We start from the raw sequence: 20,350 nt of genomic DNA on the forward strand, positions 1-20,350 counted from the left end.
GCAGTGATGGACTCATGGCTCCTTTAACAGAACAGCACAAAGTTTATCTTGCTGGTTAAAAAGTACACAGATTGGAAATCAAGGCCCACTGGTAAACTGTGTGATTTTAGGGATCCTGAATCCCTGACCTGTGAAACGCAGGGGCTGGTCTCAAGGACTGCTACATTCCCTCCCGGACCTCTCATCCTGCAACTTAAAGCATTCTAACTTGGACTATATAGCACTGTTTCCCAAACTGTAGATTGCGAACTAGTGTAGCTCTGGCGAGATGAATTTTGGCAGAAAATTTGATAATTCTGAGTCACAGAGCGAGAGAATAAAACGTAAAATTCTATTTTAGTCCTCTTGGTTAGATCAAGGAGGAAGTCTTAATTTGGTCCTAATACGTTTCAATAACAATTGCTAATTCCACCTTCCACACCTCACCACCCCTCCCTTTTTTTAAATAAAGAGAGTCCAGGTAACATGATTTAGCTAGAATTTCTAAGAGTTATTGTTACGAAATATTTCATTTTCAATGAATGTATTTTAGGGTTAACCTTCTATTTATAAAAAATAATACTGGTTTTCCACTGGGTGATATAAAGTTTTATTTTAAAATAAGTTTGATGAAGTAAAAAGTAGTGAGTTGATGTAAAGAAAAAAATGAAGCATATAGTAATACGGGTGATACACAGATACAGCAAAAAGCATCGGGGTTGTAGAGGGATAACTGAAATTTGAGAAATGCCAACAAAGAGAAGGAAACTGTGGACGAAAAGGACAATAAGGTTTTCTTAGACCTTAAAAGGGAGAGGCCTTGGAAGAAACGGGGGAAAAAACTCACAGCTCAAAAAAAATATGCATCAATAGACCAGCTCTTTCACAAATGAAACATATGAGATGGCAAAGGGGATAATGTTTAACCAGCTGGTCAGAAATCATACACATGTGTTTTTAGCTGAGATTCTAGCAGGTAACTTTAATAGCGTCCCAAGGGCCAAGTTGATATCTGGGGGCCAGCGTGTAGAGACACCCCAGCACACAACCCAGGTCTCCCCTCCATACCATCAAAGACTCAGGAGCTGTGCCCCACCCCTCTTGCAGTCCTTGGATCAAGAACCCAGATTCACAGGACTTCCTAGTACTTGTCAGAGCACAGTCATTCAGAGGGACACAGGTCCTCAGCTGCTCTAGCGTGTGCCTGGGGACGCTGGCTGTGCTTCTGCCTGGCTGCATTACTGTGGGCAAGTCACCGCCCTCTTTAAGGCCTTGGTTTTCTCACAAGCAAAGCAAAGACACAATTCCTAACCCACCTGCCCAATGGTGTTAAATCAAATCAGACGGCGGCTGTGAAGATGCCTTGCAAACTGTCCATTTCTGTGACAGTTTTAACCACTGTTACTAATGACCTTCGGCTGGGGAAAAACCATGGCCTACGTGCCTCAGAGAGGTCACCATCTTGGTAAGTAATGGGAAGGGTATAGCCTCACCCCAGAAGCACTAAAAACTCACATTCATACAGTGCTTTACCGTTTTCAGAGTGCTCTCACATCCAACGTCTTAATCCCTTCAAAAACCCCATGAGGTGGATGTTACTATTAAGGAAATCCAAGGATACAGGCACACATTTGAAAGTGTACACACTAAGGAGTGACTCTCTAGTAAAGCACAGTGCCCCCAGCCTGTGGCTAGAAGTAGCTGGTTTGGTATCACCACCAGCTTGCTTACCTTTAACTTCTTCTCTGCCCGGGCTGCCTGTTTGCAGATGGGGTGCCAAACCTCAGAGCCTAAGGGGCCAGGAAAATAACAAAGCCTCAGACCTTTCACACCTACTAGAATTTGGGGTCTCTCCCCATCCTCCACCTCTGTTTACTCCCCGGCACAGCAGCCAGGAGGACCCCCTGGTTTTCAGATCTCTGCCGCCACATCGATTCAACCACCCATGCATTCTGCCTGTCCAAACCCTGCCCCTCCTCGAGGTCCACCTCTCACATGACATCCTGTGACCCTTCTTACCTGCCAGCTGGGAGTGACTTCTCTCTCCTCTATGATCCATCGTTCTTTGTCCCAGCAATATGGTCTTAAAACATAGTAGCTTGTGGATTTATCACTCCCACTAAATTAAGAGCTCCTTCTGGGTGGGAGCTGAGCTTTCTTCATTGCTGGGTTTCCTATGGCATCCAGCATGGGGCTTTGGTCTCAGCAGAGGCCCCGTACATGTTTGTGGGGTGATTACATGAGTGGACGATTGGCAGTGAGTGACACAGAGCAGGTGGTCAATAAATATTTGTTGAATGAATGAATGGCAGTGGAGGTGAAATAAAGTGACAGACTGTGGTGAACTCCAGCCTTCCTTTCTCTTCAAAGACTTATGACAGTCTACCAGAGCTATCACATTTAAGGGGAGGGGGTGTCATGATGTATATATTCTGCTTGAGAGCACTATCCTGACCTGCTAATTTCTAAGAGACTCCAGACTCTTCAAACTTAGCATAGTCGGCTGCCCACATTCTCTTGTGGATGGGGGTCCAGTTGGCCAGCCCCAAATCGGAGAGGCCAATTTGGAAAGGCATGAGCAACAGGTGCTGGTCATGTGCTGAGAAGAAGCCCCAAATATTACACATTCCTCAAAGAAAGAACAGGTGTCCTGGATTAGAGGGAAAAATAGGAACATATTATCCCTCTGGTGCCACTGCTCTTGTAATCAACCCTAAAAGGAAAGGAGCCAGCAAATGGCTAGATTCCTGAGCACCCAGATGGCATTTGTTTGTCTGACTTCGTTTTTAGAATATCTTTTCCATTATGGTTTGTTGCCTGGAACCCCTAGGACTGGATACTGGCTAAGTGACAGGGGGGTGGTGTAAGGTTGAACAATGAGGCCTAAAAACATGGAGGTGAGAGGAGGGGCCCAAAGTAAGGAGCCCTGCTGGGGCTCTGCTCCATCCCACTTGCTTCATCTGAATAACAACGAGGTGGGCTTTGGATGGTCTTGGAGATTATATCTTAAAAATTCTAATTCTAGGGCCAGTTTTGTCACTTGTGGGATGGGGCTCTCTGATTCTTGTCTGCTGATGTTCTTGGGTGTTCCTAATGGGTTCTGTATGCGATTACTTCCTTCTAATGTAAAGTGCAATGGCTCTCAAAGCCCAGTAGAGGGACTCTGGGTCTGCAGCTTGATTCGGCAATCTCAGGGTGTGTCCACTACCAAGTGGTGGGGTTGGGATCCTAGCTTCGGGAATTATTAGGGAGAGCATTTCTGGTCCTCTCGAGTTGCTGCTGAATCCACCAGAAGTTGTTTATTGCAGTGGCTTTGGCAGGAAGCACGTTACAGGTCACTGTGGGAAATGGATGAGGTGGACACAGATGCCTCAGAAGGTTGTGAGATTAAGTGAAAGAGGCAGAGGCGCAGGGAAGGTAAAAGGTCAGAAAGAGGTTCTCAGAGGGGGAAATGGTGTGTAAAGCGAGGGCATCAGACTAGATGGGTCTCTCCATGCCATTGACGTATCTGTTCTGAAATAAGGCTGAACCACAGATGGCTTCAGCATTCTGCATACAAGAAAGCAGGTTTTTATAAGTGTGTGTGGGGGGTGGATGGGTGGGGGAGGGATCAAAAGGGAGAAAGAAACTATAATTAGAAATTTTTAAAAAAGCAGAAGTTTGGGTTTTGGCAGTATATCATTTAAATTAAAGAGGGAAAGGATTTGTTGGAGGTTAGCAATAAACTTAGATAAATGAAGGTAAGAAAAGATGATTTGTTCATGAAGACCCCTGTAAGATTAGGGTCTGCATATGTCATCAGTCAATAGCTCTCATCCTAAAAGACTACCTGATTCAGAAATGAATGAGTGACTGGTTGGATCCCATCTTTGTATTTTAGAAAAAGAGACAGACTGATATGCACCCACAGGACAACGGTAATCAGGATGGAGAGGCGACTCAAAATTAGGCCTTAAGGCAGGGTCTTCTCCATGGAGAAGAGAAGACATAACAGAATGCGGAAAAGGGTTTTTGAATATTTTAATGCCTCTCTGTGGGAAGAGATTAACTTGCTCATCATGTCTTATAAAGTAGAACAAGGATTAAGGGCAGGGGAGTGGGAAGTACAAAGTATTGGGTGCACTTTTTGCTTGTTAGACTCCTGATTCCACGAGTTACACGCTCATCCTCTGAGACTATCACCCACAATTCCAGATTCTGCAGTTAAAACCTCCTGTAAATGTGATGGAAGTGAAGGATTAGCTATTTCTGTATCAGCTGACTCAGAGATAGAAACCTAGATCTCCAAAACTGTCCCTCAGCCAGGCATTAAGGCTGTTTTTAATCCTTAGCGGAGTCAGCATTCAGCCTTCTCTCTCTGACTGGTTACAGCACACCCCATACCTGTAACACTGTGGATTATTTAAGGTTTGGGAACCCACCCACCTCTCTGCCAGGCCTGTAAATTCAATTTGCTTTTTTTGTTTTTTTTCTCACATTAGTGGAGATTACAATACCAAAGCTGGAGCTGGTGCCACAGTCTTCCAGAAGCCCAGCCAGGCTTACAGACACAGCAGGGACTGAAACCGGTCCACCAGAAGGTTCTGTTTGGCCAACGCAGTGTTTTTTGTTTTGTTTTGTTTTGAAGTATTTTTGAAGATGAATGCTTTCAGACCCTGCTGTCTGCCTCCTGGCCTTTCTCGCTCGTTTAAGTAGGCATTGAGTTTTCAGCTTCTGATCCCAGCCCGATTGCTAGGTTTCTTCTCTGGATTTCTCTTGATCATAACAGGGTGAGGTTTCCGAGTTCTGCCTTTATGTTAGAAGCATTATCTTTCTGACACAGCCTTGCTAGGACCTTGGAAAGGCTCCTTTAAAATCCACACTCGAATAAACAAGCGTGGTGTATCCATATAATGGAATATTATTCAGCTGTAAAAAGGAAGGAAACACTGACACATGGTACAATGTGGATGAATCTGGAAAACATCACGCTAAGTGAAAGAAGATAGACACGAAAGGCCACATCTTTATGAAATACCCAAAATATTCTGTCTTGACACAGAAAACAGATTCGTGGCTGCCAGGGGCTCAGGCGAGGGGAATGGGGAACAACTGCTTAATGGCTATGGGTTTCCTTTTGGGGTGATAAAAATATTTCAGGACTAGATAGAGGTGGTGGTTGCAGAGCACTGTGAATGTACTAAAAGCTCCTGAAGTGTTCATTCTGAAATGGTTTTTATGTGAATATTACCTCAATTAAAAAAATTCCTCCCCACCCCCATCATTAGGGGGACCACTTCTGTGAACCATGGGGCACTCTTCTCTTCACTTGCTACTAAGTGTTCCAATCTCAGCAGGAGGAGAAGAGTGAGCCCTTTTGTTGAATTTGACATGTAATAACAACGATATCATTGCTATAATCTTGGCCACTGGGAAATCTTCACCATATATGAGGCAATTTATGTATTATTTAGTGTAATATTCTTAAGACGTTCCAATCCTGGTTACATCGTTTACTAGCGGCATCGTCTAGAGCAAGTCAGTTACCTCTCTGTGCCTCAGTTTTCCCATCTAGAAGATGGGATGATTACAGTACCTGCCTTGTACATTTGTTGTGAGGATTCATGAGTTAATGTACGTAGAGCACTGAGAACATTGTCTGCCAAGAGCAGGCACTATGTAAGTGTAGTAGTTGTTGTTATTATCTCCTGTCCCCTACCAAAACCCCCTGTTTGCCAAGATCTAGTTTGGGTGAGGGGAAAGGAGTAATGGAGAGACTTGAAGGTGGTGGGTGGTGTTTACTCTCCTACTCCCAGAACAGAGGGCTGGCTGGGCAGGTGGAGTCACTGAGCAGAAGCTGGGCTTAGCTGCCGGCACACCCTCCTGGAAGGTTGGGCTGGTGCCCAAGGATGAGGCACCACGGGAGAAGTGGAAAAGACCGGTTTGCCTGGACCTGACATGATCAAGTGGGCTTGAAGCTTAATAAAGAGCTTAAGGGAGAAAAGTGCTTGGCTACTGTGATGCTGGTTACCATGAGGATATCAGGCAGGACAAGCAAAAGAGAATGGCAGTCCCGAGATGCCCAGTAATTCACAGGATACTACTAATAACAGTTAGGACCATAATTCAAATGTATTGAGCGCTTCATCTGTGTCAGGCACTGAGTATTCTTATTATTCTTATTGTTATTATTATAACTAATATTTAGAGAGTGTCTGTGCCAGGCCTTATGCTATGTACTTTATAACAATGGTAACTGAGTAAAAAATAATAATGATCAATAACATATGCTGAGCCCTGTGCTAAGTGTTATTAATAATGATGGTAATATTGACAGTAACCAGCATTTATTAGTCATGGCTCAGGGGGAATGGCCGTTTCTACACGACTGGGTGTTTATCATGAGCTTGCACTGGTGGAGCCGGTGGCGCCAGGCTCTATGCTAAGCCTTTCCCATGCATTTGCTCATTCAGTCCTCACTGAGCCTGCTGACATAGGCCATGGTTATCACTGTTTTCAGAGAGGGAAACTGGGGTTCGGGGAGCTTAGATGTTTTGCTTGCTCGCCCATCGCTGTCTCCCTGCCCTGGCCTGGGTGTGGGCATGCAGCCAAAGTCAGGCTCCTTGGAGTCTCTGGGGCTTCACTGTGCCCACGGTGCCCAGGAGCTGGCCGTGCCCTCCTTCCCCTGACAGGGAGGCAGTCAGTCTGGATCAGGAGAGCATGAGGCCACGCACAAAAAGGAGCAGGGAGAAGACCCACTTGCTGCCCCCGTGGGCCCCTCAACCCGGCTGTGCTGCTCCTGGACTCTCCTAAGTTCTGTGAGCTCATCAGTCCCCTTTTACCCAATGTTGCTCGAGCTGAGTTCCTGCCACCTAAAAAGTCCAGACCAATAAAACATCTCATTGAGCTAACACCCGAGCACCTGACAAGTTCCTGACTTGCCCGGCAGGCAATTTTGTTTCCCAGAAAACAGAGGAAGCAACCAGGGAAATTGCGACTCTGGACCTAATTCTGACCAACATGGACAAACTGGCTGGTGAAGTAGATGTGACATGTAACCGGTGAGAAAATCGCCACGATGTCTTGAGTTTGTGGCGTGAGGAGCAAGTTGGAAACAGACTATCTACATACAAACCTTAAGCTACTATGCTGTAATATTTTCTGTATGATTCAAGATGTTTGGTAACCCTAAAAATCTAAAACAAATTTGCAGCTCATCAAAAATTAAAATGCACTCTGTTTAAAATGAAATATACTTCTAAGACTCAGACTTGAGGAAATGTCAATTTAGTTCAGTTAACAGGCTACGTTTGAAGAGTCTAAAATTATGTAGCAGGATTGGGGAAACAGAAGATTTAAAGTTTTTAAGCATAACTCCTACAACCTAAGCAGTCAGTAGAGAGATCCAATTTAAAATAACAATGTTAAGCTACTAAATTATAGCAACCAATATTACGTTAGTGCCTTTTAAAGTGTGGTTTGACGAGATGTGGAGATGATGACTGAGGGCTGGTGTCCACAGTCCATAATGATGGGCGGCACCTCTCTTGAACATCTATCAGCTCAGGGCACCTCTTATGAGGTACTCGTCAGAGGGAAATGAGGCCTCAGCTAAATACCAATGGCTTCTCCAGCTGAGCCAGAAAGACACACCTCCTGGTACCAGGACCTTATATCATCTAAACTGAAGAAAAAAAATATATGGTCTGAAATAGAGTCAGTTATACAAGAGAAGGCTTTGGTGTAATTATCAAAGAAGCTTTCAGGGCTCTGTTTTGGATTTGCATTAACCCAGAACTAAAGCTTTTCATTTTATTTTAGGCCACGGACAGCTCTGAAAAGTTGATAAAAGCTACAGACCCTAACCTTAGAGAAACACACCATATGCAAAATCTGGCAAGCAATGCCAGGGGGATTCATCAAATTCAGAAGGGCAATTATGAACCACAGGCGAAGAATCCTGATAATAAATGGAAAAAAATTGCCTTTAACAAACCAAGCAAGACGGGCCAGTTAACCTTGGCTCAGGGATATAACCTGTCTATGAATGGCTTTTAGTTCACAGGGTTGTGAGGATAAAATGAGATACTGCATTTAAAAGTAAAGTGCTTGGCACATAGTAAATGCTCAGCATATATCAGCTGGTGGCATTTATTATTATTATTATTAGGACCTACAATTTGTTATAATACTTTTCCTTAGCAGCAAGATTTGTCCTAGGATCTCATAAATAATTTCCTGCCTGGTAGGTTTTAATTAAATATACAAATGAGAGCAGAGACTTATTTGAAAACATACAGCTTAAATCCTATGTTTCCAGTGTTACTCTCTGTCTCAGGTCCGCAGAATAGGAGTGCATTTAGCGTAGACAGAAGGAGAGAAAAAAGCCTACCTTTCCTTTTTCCCGGGTACAGGCACATTTAGAACAAGAGCAAAATCTATCACACAAACCACATTTTGGGTTTAGAAAAACTCTCACAGATCCAGCAACTGTAACCTTGGTGATATTTGTATAAGTTTTGCCCTTAACCTGCAGCATTTTGGTTAATATTTTGCTGCATAAAATCAGTGACCTAATTTCCTGGTGAAGCCCAAATGAAGGGTTTGGACAACAAACAGATTAGAAATCTGGCAACTTTAAAAAAACAGTTAAAAGACTGCACAACAGAACTTGAAACAAATAAAAGAAAACTTGCTCCTGTCTCCTGGGGCCCCGGAAATTCTTATCCAGACAGATGTCAGACTTCTCCCAATTAGAGCCCATCAGAAAGCCATTACATAGCAATTAAAACACAAACAAACTGACCAAAAGAACCTCCTGAGGCTGGTTGCCAGTAACATAGTATGTCCGACCACGGGAATGACAAGACAGGGTTTATAAGATTTGCAGGCTTCCTAACCCACTCTCTTGCGTGCACGTCGCTTTGTGGGGCACTTGGCATCTTCACATTCGTCCTCCCCTCTAATATTCTTGAGGGCCCTGTGGAGAACGCTCGCTCTCTGCGCAGCGGGTATGTGGGCCTGCCTCCGTTTCTCCACCGCGTTAATGCTTCCTGCCCTGTGGGCCTTCGCACCTGCTGTTCTCTCTGCTGCCACACTCTTCCCTCCCCCCCTCACGCTCCCACCTCCTACTCAATGTCAAGGTCTTGGCTTGCAATTTCCCTTCCTCGGCAAAGCCTCTCCGGGCCTCCCAGACTAGATGAGGAGCCTTATAACATACTCCAGTTACTCCCAAACCTCCCCTTCACAGCGTTCATCGCAGCTTGTCACTGCATGTTTGCACTTCTGTTTGATTAAAGTCGGTCTCCCGCTGCTGAGAGTAAACTCCACCACAGAAGCAAGCACCCCTGCCTCGTTCATTTCTGGGCTCCTGGCACAAGCATGCCCTCAGTTTGAGTGGATGAATGAAAGACGGTGTAATTATCCTCAATTTACAGGTGAAGGAAGAGACCTCAGAGAAAGAAGTTACTTCTCAAGGTCACAGCCCATTAGCAGACGGGCTGGTGCTTGGACCCAGGTGTCCTCCTGGCTGGTTCTCACCACTCCTATGCTGTCTGGAAGGACAGTTTTCTTGCCATTTCTGGGGAATATAATTTTGAGTCTTGGTACCCCTGCCTGGAGAGGGTGTCCAAGGCAAACACAAGGCCAGCTCTCAATGATAGCAGAAACCCCTGGTGGCTGCCACTCCTGAGAAGCCCACAGCCCGAGTCAGCATGACTCTAGCAGCGGATGGCCTGGACCCCCTCATTCCAGGACCACTCAGCATCCCTCGAGGCAGGTCCTTGAATGCCCTACAATTACTCCCACTCTCCCAGAAGCCCGGGTTGGGGTGGGGGGTAGGGATGGGGATAATTAAGGAGGGGGGTGACAGGCCCTTCTTTATCACCAAGAATGTCTCCACGTCCTCTGCTGAAGGTTTGATTGTGCATTCTCTCTCATGATGACAAAGCTACTCCATCACTTAACTCTTTCAGCATTCTGTGAAGTTCTGGTCCAAAGCAGGGCTTAGAAGATACTGATACATGAGGATGTGAGCCCCAGGAGAGCAGGGAACTTGTGGGACTTGCTCACGGCTACGTCTCTGGTTGTGAGGACAGCACTGGGCACACAGGCGGTGCTCAACAGGTATCTGCTACATGAAGGAACTAAAAGCTTTCTGTGTGTCAGGAACTTACTATATTGCTATATTATAGGGACTGTTACTAGCCCATTTTACAGCCTAGGCAATAGGGGTTTAGAGAGTTAAGAGATTTACTCAAGGTCAAAAACTTACTAAACAGTGGAGCCAGGTTTCAAAGCACTAAATGGGCGATTAGGATTGGTAATTCAGGCAGTAAGGGCAAGACCTTGATTTCTCGTGATATGAACATGAGAGCAGTTTCAACACTAGCAAATATCTTCATCAAAGAAGGGGGAGAGGAATTCATGCAACAAACTTTCAGACCAAGCGCAAAGTCCAGATTCTCAGGGTCCATGAAGATACCACGCAGTTTGCTGAGACTCATGTGGGCTTCCCAGCATACAACATAGGGTCCTGCAGCAGGAACCACTCAGGGACCCAGGCACTGAGGGATCAGTGCTCATGGAAAGGGGGAGGCCTAGTCCTTCAGAGATCAGAGTAGCGGGCAGGGCTCGGGTCTCAGGAGGCAAGATGGGGAGAGCCCTGGAGTGGGAGTCACAAGGCCATGTCCCCCTTTGCCCCCTGTACCCTTGAGCTCTCATGCAAATCTCTTCGTGTCTCTGGGGCTCACTTTTCCCATCTATACAGTGAGGGTTGTTACTTTACAGCCTAGAGTGACTCCTGGGATCGATTCACCTCTAATACCTGCATGACCGTACATACAAGTAAGTAGCTGTAGAGTCTCACAGCATCTTAGAAATGGTCATCTCGCTCAGTCCAACAAAGGAACCCTACTCTAACATTCCTAGGAGGTGGCATGAGATTCTGCTGAATAGCTCTAGGCGGGTGGTTCTCAACCCAGCTTGATTATGCCTCCTGGGGGACAGACACGTGGCAACGTCTGAGACAGTTTTGGTTGTCGCAATGAGAAGGGGTACGTTATTGGCATCTAGTGGGCAGAGGCCAGGGATGCTACCAAACACCCTGTAGTACACAGGGACGTCTCCACACGGAAAGATTATCTGGCCCCATATGTCAACAGTGCTGAGGTTGAGAAACTGGCTCTAGGCAAAGGGGATTCATTACATGTTGAGGGAACTCCTGGCATGGGCATGTGTGGCTAGGACAAGCTTGATAGGAGCGCTCCTTGTAATGGCCCCCCTGACCTTCCATCTGCCTTGTGGGGAAACTGGGAGGAAGGTTTCTCCCCAAGAAGGCTATTCAAACAGCTACGGATGGCTAGTACAGCAATTCAGCCAACAGCGATCACCTGTAGAGTGAGTGCATGTGGGTCAATGCCAGGGCTGAGGGGCCAACGTCAGAAGCAAGGTTCTCAGGGAGATGGCCAACGGCTCAATGCAAGCTGGAGGGGACCAGGTGCAAACAAAGGGCTGAGGGGGTTCCAGGAGGAGGGACTAGTGAGTTGTGGGTGGGACTGGGGCCATTTGGGGAGTTTCTGAAGTGGGCAGTGCCTAAACTGGGCCTACAATGGTAGGCGCTCCAAAGTAAGGCACACAGGACACAGTGTTCAGGACACAGGTGAAGAGCATCTACTCGGAGGCACCAGGACCATGAGATCATCCGAGAGGCTGAACACCGTCCCTGCCACAAGGTCCAGCCTGGCCAGTCCTGCCCACCTCCCAACTCATCTCTCACCTTCTGGCTATACCCCAGACACACTGGCTCCTCTCGGTCTCCCACACTTGCCATTTCCTCACTGCCCCCAGAGGCTGGCAGATTCAGTGCCCTCAGGTTGGCGAATCCCATCCCTCCCCCCTTTGCCCAGTTAACACCCACTCGTCCTTTGAACCCCAGCTCCCGGCCCACTGTCAGGGAACCTTTCCTGCTGCCCTCCCCACCCCGTCATGTGCTCTCACAGTCCCACACTCCTCCCCTTCGTACAGCTTCTCACAGTTGACAGGTATTTGTGTGACTACTGACCATGGTCCACCTCAGCCCTGGACTACAGGGCAATGGAGGTAGGGTTGAGGTTGGAATTCACTGTGGACCCTGGTGCAGAGCCTGCACCTGGTGGGGGCTCGAGAAAGAGTATTTGAATGGACGAAGGAATGATTGGAAGTTGGCTTGGGCAGCTGAAGTGTTGAATTTGTTCAAGGCAGTTTGAGCCCTCAGTGAGAGGGTCTTAAATCCTAGGCTGAAGTGTGTGTATCTCACGGGCGAGCAGGGATGGGCCCTGGAGACCTCTCGAAAGGGCTCTGCCGAGAACACTGTAATGCCTGGGAATGGTGGACTGGGCAGGGGATGGAGGATTAAGCAGCACCTGGAGACTAATTAGGAGACTGGTGCGAGAATCCCGGGGTCAGAGGGCTGGACCCCGGGAAGCGGCAGAGGGAAAGCAGCTCTGATTTGCTTCTTGGAGACTCTTGGTTCCCTCCCATTCCTTCTGGTGCATCCTGAGAGTCCGTGGGAAGACCAAGCAGCAGCCTGGTGGGATGCTCTGAGATGCGGGGGAAGGGATGGGAGAGGGAGGTGGGGGTATGGGGGCTGTGATGGTGCAGACACTCTGTAACTCAGACATCCTCCTGTTCTCTGACCCCTTGGCCCCAAGCAGCTCAACCTCCCACCCACTGGCAGAGCCAGGGCAGTCTGCTCCGAGAACTGCCAGGGAAGCAGGCCAGCCGAGCAGCCGGTGGAGGCACACGGGGACAGAAGGCAGATTACACGTCACTTCACATTAGCCACACCGGCAACTTTCCCGAACCACCCAGAGAGGGGCAAATGAATCACAATTCTGAGGACAAGCCAAAAGCACAGACAACACTGAGATGGAAGGAGACTGTATCTCCTTTCTACTCACGAGGGAAAAGGAATGCCTTACAGAGGGTCAGCTTTGCTCACCTGTGAGGTACATCTCCTCTCCTTCGGTGAACATCTGGTGGCAGCGTACACATCTGGCACAGGCTGGGTGGTAGTGCTTCCCTCCTGCCTATGGAAATAAAAAGATAAAAGAGGTCAGAGCTGGGGCTGCCATCCAGTGGGGCAGGTTGGGTTTGAACATTTCCTAACTCATTAGTGTCGACGGCATCTTCATGGCCCTGAAGCTGGTTGGGAGTCTATGCAGGGGAGTCCAGAGCAGTCTAAAAGTTCACCAGAAGCTTGGTGATTCCATACCATGCGTACCTGATGGCATTCAGGGGACTTCCCTGGACACCTGTACTTCTATTCCAGCAGTGAAAGGGCCATTTGAAGGCCACTGGTCCTACCTCCTTATTTCCAGATGAGAAAACAGCCTTCCTTTGAGGACATCCCAGCATGTCCCCAAGAATGGGCCCTTACCACCAGAGGTACTGACATGGTTTTAAGTGGCACAGAGACCTTCGGTTTAATGACATTGGATCCGTGAAAAAAAAGATGTCCTTTTTAATCCTCTATCAATTCTTCTGACTCTTTCCAAGGAGAAAGTACCAGTTTGGTATAGTATGTCTTTAACATCTATCCAAAACTTAATAATCTACCTTTTTTTTTTTTTTTTGCGGTACGCAGGGCTCTCACTGTTGTGGCCTCTCCCGTTGCGGAGCACAGGCTCCGGACGCGCAGGCTCAGCAGCCATGGCTCACGGGCCCAGCTGCTCCATGGCACGTGGGATCTTCCCAGACCGGGGCATGAACCCGTGTCCCCTGCATCAGCAGGCGGACTCTCATCCACTGTGCCACCAGGGAAGCCCACTAATCTACCTTTTTAAGAATAAGAACAGATGTGAGGCTTGGAGCCTCCACTAGGGCTATATTTTCTCAGTCACTGGCAATATGGCACGTGATCCTGGTTTTCCTGTTATATTACATAAGTTTTCTTGTGTGTAAAGGAACCAACTTGAAGATAAGTTATAGCATTAAGTAAGAACGAGCACATGAGGCTCATAGGCATGGAAAAAATTGTGAAAGTGGCACACTTTTAGGGCTCAGTGGACAAACAAGGGCACCCACAAAGCCAGGACCTATTGGGGAGTCTCTGACCCTCAGGCCAGTCCCATGACTGCTGTACCTGGGAATCTCCACACCATCCCCAGTTCACCCCAGTCTGACTTTGGTGAGCCCCCTTCCCTATTCCCACTTTCCTTCCCTACCCATCACTTCAAGTAAAAATGGAAATGATGTGCAGCTGAGAATTCCTTTCTTGGGGGAAGAAACAACCCTCGGAGAAGGCTGTGACTCAAGGTCCCACTGGAAGCCAGGAGCAATGTTGGAGCTGCTCCCTGGAGGGCCAGTCACCAGCCCAGTGCTCACTTCCAGGCCGACAGTTCTGACACTGCGGTCCCAGCCAAGAGGACCTGGCACATGAGGGCCCTTCACTGGCAGCTCTAGAACTGCTATATGGGAGGGGCTTGGTGCAGTGATTGGGTTGGAAGGTGGGGCTCATTTTGAAGGTATATGTTGCATGTTAGGGTAGGGTTTTATTGGGGGGGATATAAGCTGGGGGAAATTGATGGATACTGGGATGTTGTTAACGGCTCCCCAGACATCACTTGGTCTGATGTTAATGGGTTCCTTCCAATTCAAAAAGTATAACTGTATAATGCTGAAGGCTTCTCCGTGAATCTTTTGGGGTGGGGGAGGGTTGGTCGGGCACGGACTTATCTTTTCTGGAGAGACTTGATTTATTCTAAAAATTTAGCAAGAATGTGGAAAGGGCAGATTTTTTAAAAAGGAAAAAAAAAATCCAAAATCCCCTTTTTTCAGTCTTGGTTGTCTGCATGGCTCCCACCAATGACAGAATGTTCTTATCATCACCAAAGCAAACTGCGTTCAAACTTTGGAAGGAGCCTGCTAATTTTCCCAAGCTGAGATGTCGTGGGACTGATTCTCCCATACCATGACAAGGATAATCGTTTTAATTAGTAGTCTCTTCCTACTTTGTGTCTCTTTATCATTTCAGTTATAGACCTGTTTCTAGGATGGCAACAGCACAATGGCAAAACTGAAGCTGGCATCTTCCTAAATGTCACGCCCCAGCACCCCACTCTAGCCGCAAGAGGCTTTGTGCCCATCTAGCAATCCTGCCATGAATGGCACTAAAAACCACCTGAGGGAGTGGGGAAGGGAGGCTGCAGAGCAGCAGGTCCCAGCAAAAGGAAAACCAAGTCAGTGGGATAAGATGAGACATTCTGTCTGTTAACAAGCCAAAGTCTAGAACATAGTGAAGAAAAATGGCAAAGAATCAGTACCTGGAAAATGGGGCCCTACTGGAGAGGTCTGAAAACCACAAGCAAGGTTAGGCAAGGCAGCACAGGGACACAGGGCTGTGGTTCTCCTTGGAGAGGACACAGACCAGGAAGGAAGGAGTGTGACTGGCGCTCAGCACGTTGAGGTCTGTCACTGAGGCAGGGATTGTGGGGTGGCCTGGGGAGGGAATGGGAAGGGGAAATGGAATTTAATTAAGTGCCTATTGTGTACCCAGAAATGCACTGGGCCTCGCAGTGGGCAGCTGTTGCTTTGGCCTGGCAAATATCCTTCCTCCTTCCTCCAGAACTAGCATCAAGCTTTTCCTTGGTGGGATTGACTACCCATTCCCCGTGTCAATCCATGTGGTTATTCCAGCTCTATGGTCACAGCTACTGGTTTGGAGATGGGCCTGAGATTCTCCAATGAGGGCCAGTCCCAGGACGCTTGCTGAGCTATTAGGAAAGAGAAAACTCGCCTTCCATCGGAAATGCTGGCTGATAGGATGTAAGCCTAGAGCAATGGTGTCCAATTTCCCCATGGTATAGGAGAGCCTTCCTGAGAATAAAGCCAACACAGAAGGAAGTGGCACCAAGAGGGCAAGATATTCCAAACGCCTTTGTTTGAGAGCTGGGAGCTGATAAATTTCCTTTTTGGTCTGAGCCAGCTCAGTATAGTTTCTGTACTTGCAAGCAAAAGAGTCCTGACTAGCTATAAAGGAAAAACACACCCCTGTGTTGGTCCCTTACTCTCAGACTACTACCATACTCATAGCACTTCTGACACCAGCTATGTGGGTGTTTTTTTTTTTTTTCTTCTCCCACACCAAGCAATTCTCTATGACACCAGCTGGGTGTCCTATAATTTAATTTATTCTGACACTCTACTCGGAGAGAACGTCAGACCCCACAGGTTAAGGGCTCAGACCCACGAGACTGTCTGTCCCCAACCCCAATTTAGATACCAACCATAAGTCCCAGGCTGTCACCTGTATTTCTGACTGACCAGCTATAAATCAGGGTTCCCATGACCCCCATCTTGGGTTTAATAATTTTCTAGAATGGCTCACAGAACTCAGGGAAACAGTTACATTTACTGGTTTATTACAAAAGGATATGATAAAGAATAGAGATGAGCATCCGGTTAGAAGAGGCACAAGGTATGTGGGCAGGGGAATGGAGCATCAATGCCCTCTCACTGTGCACCGCTCTCCCAGAACCTCCACCTGTTCACCAACCTGGAAGCTCTCTGAATCCTGTACTTGTGGGGTATTTACGGAGGCTTCCTTGCATAGGCAGGATCCATCACTAACTCAATTTCTAGGCCCTCTCCCCTTCCTGGAGGATGGGAATTGGGGCTGAAAGTTTAAACTTCTAATCATGGCTTGATATTTTTCTGGTGGCCAGCCCCCATCCAGGAGCCCACCAAGAGTCACCTCATTAGAACAAAATATGCTCCTATCCCTCAGAAAATTCCAAGCCGTTTAGGAGCTCTGTGTGTAGGAACTGAGGTCAAAGATCAAATGTTAGAACAAAATACGCCCCTAGTGCTCTTATCACTTAGGAAATTAGAAGGATTTTAGGAGCTCTGTGCCAGGAACCAGGGGCAGAGACCAATATATATATTTTCTATGATTTCATGTTGACATATCTACTAGGAGTTAATAACAGTAGTATTCTCCATTGATAGATAAAGACTCTAATAAGACTGAGAGGAAGTGACTTGGTTAAGGTTTCATGGCTAGAAGTGATAAAACTGGAATCGAAGTCTGTTTCACTCCAACTGTGTATTTTCATACATCACACTGCCTCAAAGGCCCTGGGTAGCTGAGAGCTGTTGGCATCTGTGTGGGATACGGGAGCCACTCCACTCTCTGGAGTCCCAGATTTCAGCTCTGTCTTTACTAGAAATTCTGCATGTGACCTGGGAAAAGCACCACATGTCTTGGGGCTCACTTTTCTTATATGTAAAACGAGGAGGGTAAACTAGTTGATTGCTAAAAGTCTCTTCCTGCTCTAAGGAAAAAAAAAAAAATCAACACGCCCAAGATGCTAACGGAGCCTCATACAAATGTAATCAGTTGAAACCCAGTCACAAGAGCTGCCCAAGAAGAGAAGGCTCTCACTATGCTAAATGACAGTAACATGCCGGGGAAAAGACAGCCACCGACACGATTTCAGAGCAGCTTGGAAATGTTGGGACAAATTCCCGTCTACCGCCCTGGCCCTGCGTGTAATCGAGCTCTCTTCCTTCTCGAACGAAAAGTCTGCTTTTATGATCTCGTGCCACTGACCCTTTACCCCACCACGATGTGGATGCCCCCTGCCCACAATCCTGCAGACCCAACAAATGGTTCTCCTGAAGGTAACCTTGCCCCACACCTCACAGCTTTTTCTCAGCCTGCGTATCCCTACCTGCTCTGTAGCATCTGCCCAACGCCCTGACTGACTCCCCATCTTTTCCGGAGCTCTGTCCTCTCATCACCCCTTCCCAATCTCCCCCCACGCCCCGACTGCTGCTCCTCGTGCTCTGACAACTTCTCAGCCCCTTCTGCCCCCTGTAAGCAGCCACTCCTCAAGGCTGCTTTGAGCCCACTTCTCTTCCTCTCTCAGAAATCCCGATGACTCCCATGGTGCCGACTATTATTCAAATCCTAGCATTTTTGAGACTGGTCCCTCCAGGCCTGAGCCTTGTCCCTGAGCTCGGATGCACATTCTCACTGTCCTCTTGAAACCTTCCTGGAATTTCAGCCACACCCCACCCCAAAGAGAACTCGATATGTTTCTGCCAGGATCAGCTTCTTTCCCTGCCACCCCCAGTTCTGCGGATGGCGACACCAGACTTCTTCTCACCTGGGCTTGACACTCTGGTTCAACTTTTGGCCTCTCCTCCTTTGATGGTTACGTCTACAAGTTGCCCCATGGTTGCAAAGCTACTGGAATTCTACTTCCACAGTGTTGTAGACAGGGTGGTTGCCCCTTCCACTGCCACTGTACCTCCTGAGTCCTTCCTGAGGGGTCAAGGGCTCCTCGCTGGTCTCCCACTTCCAGTTTCTTTCCTCTAAATTTAGCCCATGTACATCACGTTATCCTCCCTAAGATGCAGCTTGAAGCAGGTCACTTCTGCTTGGCCCTTCTACAACACCCCTGCCCCTGTTGCCCCGTAAAGGACAAACTCCTCACCCTGGTATCAGGCCCTCAGAAACCTGGGCCCAAACCCTCCCTATGCTTCTGTTTCATGCCTTTTCCTCCACATCTCACTCCTACAGCTCCTTGGAAATGTTTGATGGTTTATCCACTCTGTGCATTTGTTTATCTTATTCTCTCTGATTCCCTACAATCTTGTAAAAGCAATCTTACTACATTGCTCTTTGGTTTAAAATTCTCCAATGGCTTTCCACTGCACTTGCTAGAAAACAGAAACTCCTAAACAGGTCTACAGAGCTTTATGTGACATGCCCTTGATGACATACTCCATCCTCCTCTAGCCCTGATTTACAGAACTCAGGCACACTGGCCTTTTTCTCTGTTCCCTGAAAGGGTCAAGCTCATTATTCCTCCAGCTCTTCACATGGCAGCTTCCTGCTCATCCTCAGGGCTCAGCTTCAATGCAACTCCTCAGACTCCATTCCGGGTTGCTATACTTTCTCCTGCTGAGCCGAGATGCGGCTGAAGAATCCTTCTCAATACACTGCTGACTCCAGGTAACCACAACCGACTGGCCAGATTAGTCAGAATTAATGATTCTGTTCACAAGGCCTGACCCAGTCTGTCGTCCCTCAGCCACTGTCACACGAAAAAACTGCGGCCTAGAAAGGCAAAGATACCCAAAATCTGAGCGTGAGTTAGCACTCAACTGTTTCTACTCTTAGGCTACTGTTTTTCATTTGCACCAAACTCTTTCCTGTTTCTGGTTCCTCGAGGTGGGTGGTCCCAAAGCATAGGAAGACAGCTTCCTGGGCCCACAGGGTGTGGGAGGGAAGGCCAGCGAACGAGGGCTCAGGCGAGGGCTCAGCAATGGTGCTGCAGGTTGTCTGTCATGGCAGAGCGAGCTGTGTATCAGAGGTGGAGAAGAGCTGTTGCCATGGTGATGGACCAACCAAAGAAGGGCTTAGGGAATAGGCTGCTAGACAAGCTGGTTCTTAAATCAGCACATTACCAAATGCTTAAAAAATAAAGCACGGTTGGGAAGAAAATCATAATTGTCACTCCCCAGTAACCGAGCTGGGTCTAAATCTAGAGAAGCAACTGATATTTCCAACACAGCATTTTTGGAACAAGGAATAATTTTGTCCAGCTCCTCATTTTGGGGGTGCCCAGAGAAGATATCTGCTCAAGGTTATATAGCAAGCTAAGCTGGGGTAGAGAAAATGGGGGAGGTAGAGGCTATGGAAAAAGGGGTGTGGGGTGACTCTCCCCTTCCTCAGGGATGACTTTTTGGAGTCACAGGCCATCCTGCCCAAACATCTTCAGAGTTACTTGTACCCACTCACCTCCAAGACCCTGCCGCTGATGTATCGGTCACAAGTCTCGCACTTAATGCCAAACTGGGAGTGGTAGTCAGACTCGCAGTATGGAACGCCATCCCTGCAACAGGAAATCCACACAGGAAGAGGAAGTTAGGGGGGTTTACGGGGGTGTCACGTGGAGCTTCCCAGACCTGCAGGCAACTGTGACTGGGTCAAGATTAGAAGCACTCAGGGAACTGTTAAAAATGCCAATTCCCCAGACACCCTTCAGATATACAAAATCAGACGATTCCTGGGATGGGGGGATACCAGGGAACCTGCATCATGACAAACTCCCTGAGCGTGCCTGGGAACCACCGGTCTGCTGCGGGCTGTGAGTGTCCCTTTTCCACTCTTCTTCCTCTCCCTCCCCACAAATTCTCCAGACCTTTTTCCTTTACCCCAAATGGCTCTTTTAAAAATTCATTTAAAAATAAAATTTTATTTTATTTAGAATAGGTAATATTTGCATTTGGCACATTATAGAGGCACAAAGGGGAAAGTCTTTATCCCCCTCTCAGCCTCTGCCAGCTTCCCTTCCAGGAGGTCATCAAAACGATCGGTCATCCGATTGTGCCCCTGGATCAG

At 47.5% G+C, this 20,350-nt stretch overlaps 1 protein-coding gene across 3 annotated transcripts in view; it reads right to left on the reverse strand.

Annotated features, from left to right (window-relative positions):
• The window catches only part of ABLIM3 (actin binding LIM protein family member 3), a 144,271-nt gene that overhangs the window by 40,232 nt on the left and 83,689 nt on the right, over window positions 1-20,350 (reverse strand). For all 3 annotated transcript variants that reach the window (XM_032625381.1, XM_032625380.1, XM_032625379.1), the window contains exons 7-9: window positions 19,748-19,841; window positions 12,938-13,025; window positions 1,711-1,769 (exon numbers count right to left, since the gene is read on the reverse strand). In XM_032625381.1, the coding sequence (XP_032481272.1) occupies window positions 1,711-1,769; window positions 12,938-13,025; window positions 19,748-19,841 (241 nt within the window). The remainder of the gene's footprint in view (window positions 1-1,710; window positions 1,770-12,937; window positions 13,026-19,747; window positions 19,842-20,350) is intronic.

The sequence above is a fragment of the Phocoena sinus genome, chromosome 3 (assembly GCF_008692025.1).
Source record: "Phocoena sinus isolate mPhoSin1 chromosome 3, mPhoSin1.pri, whole genome shotgun sequence".
NCBI lineage: Eukaryota > Metazoa > Chordata > Mammalia > Artiodactyla > Phocoenidae > Phocoena > Phocoena sinus.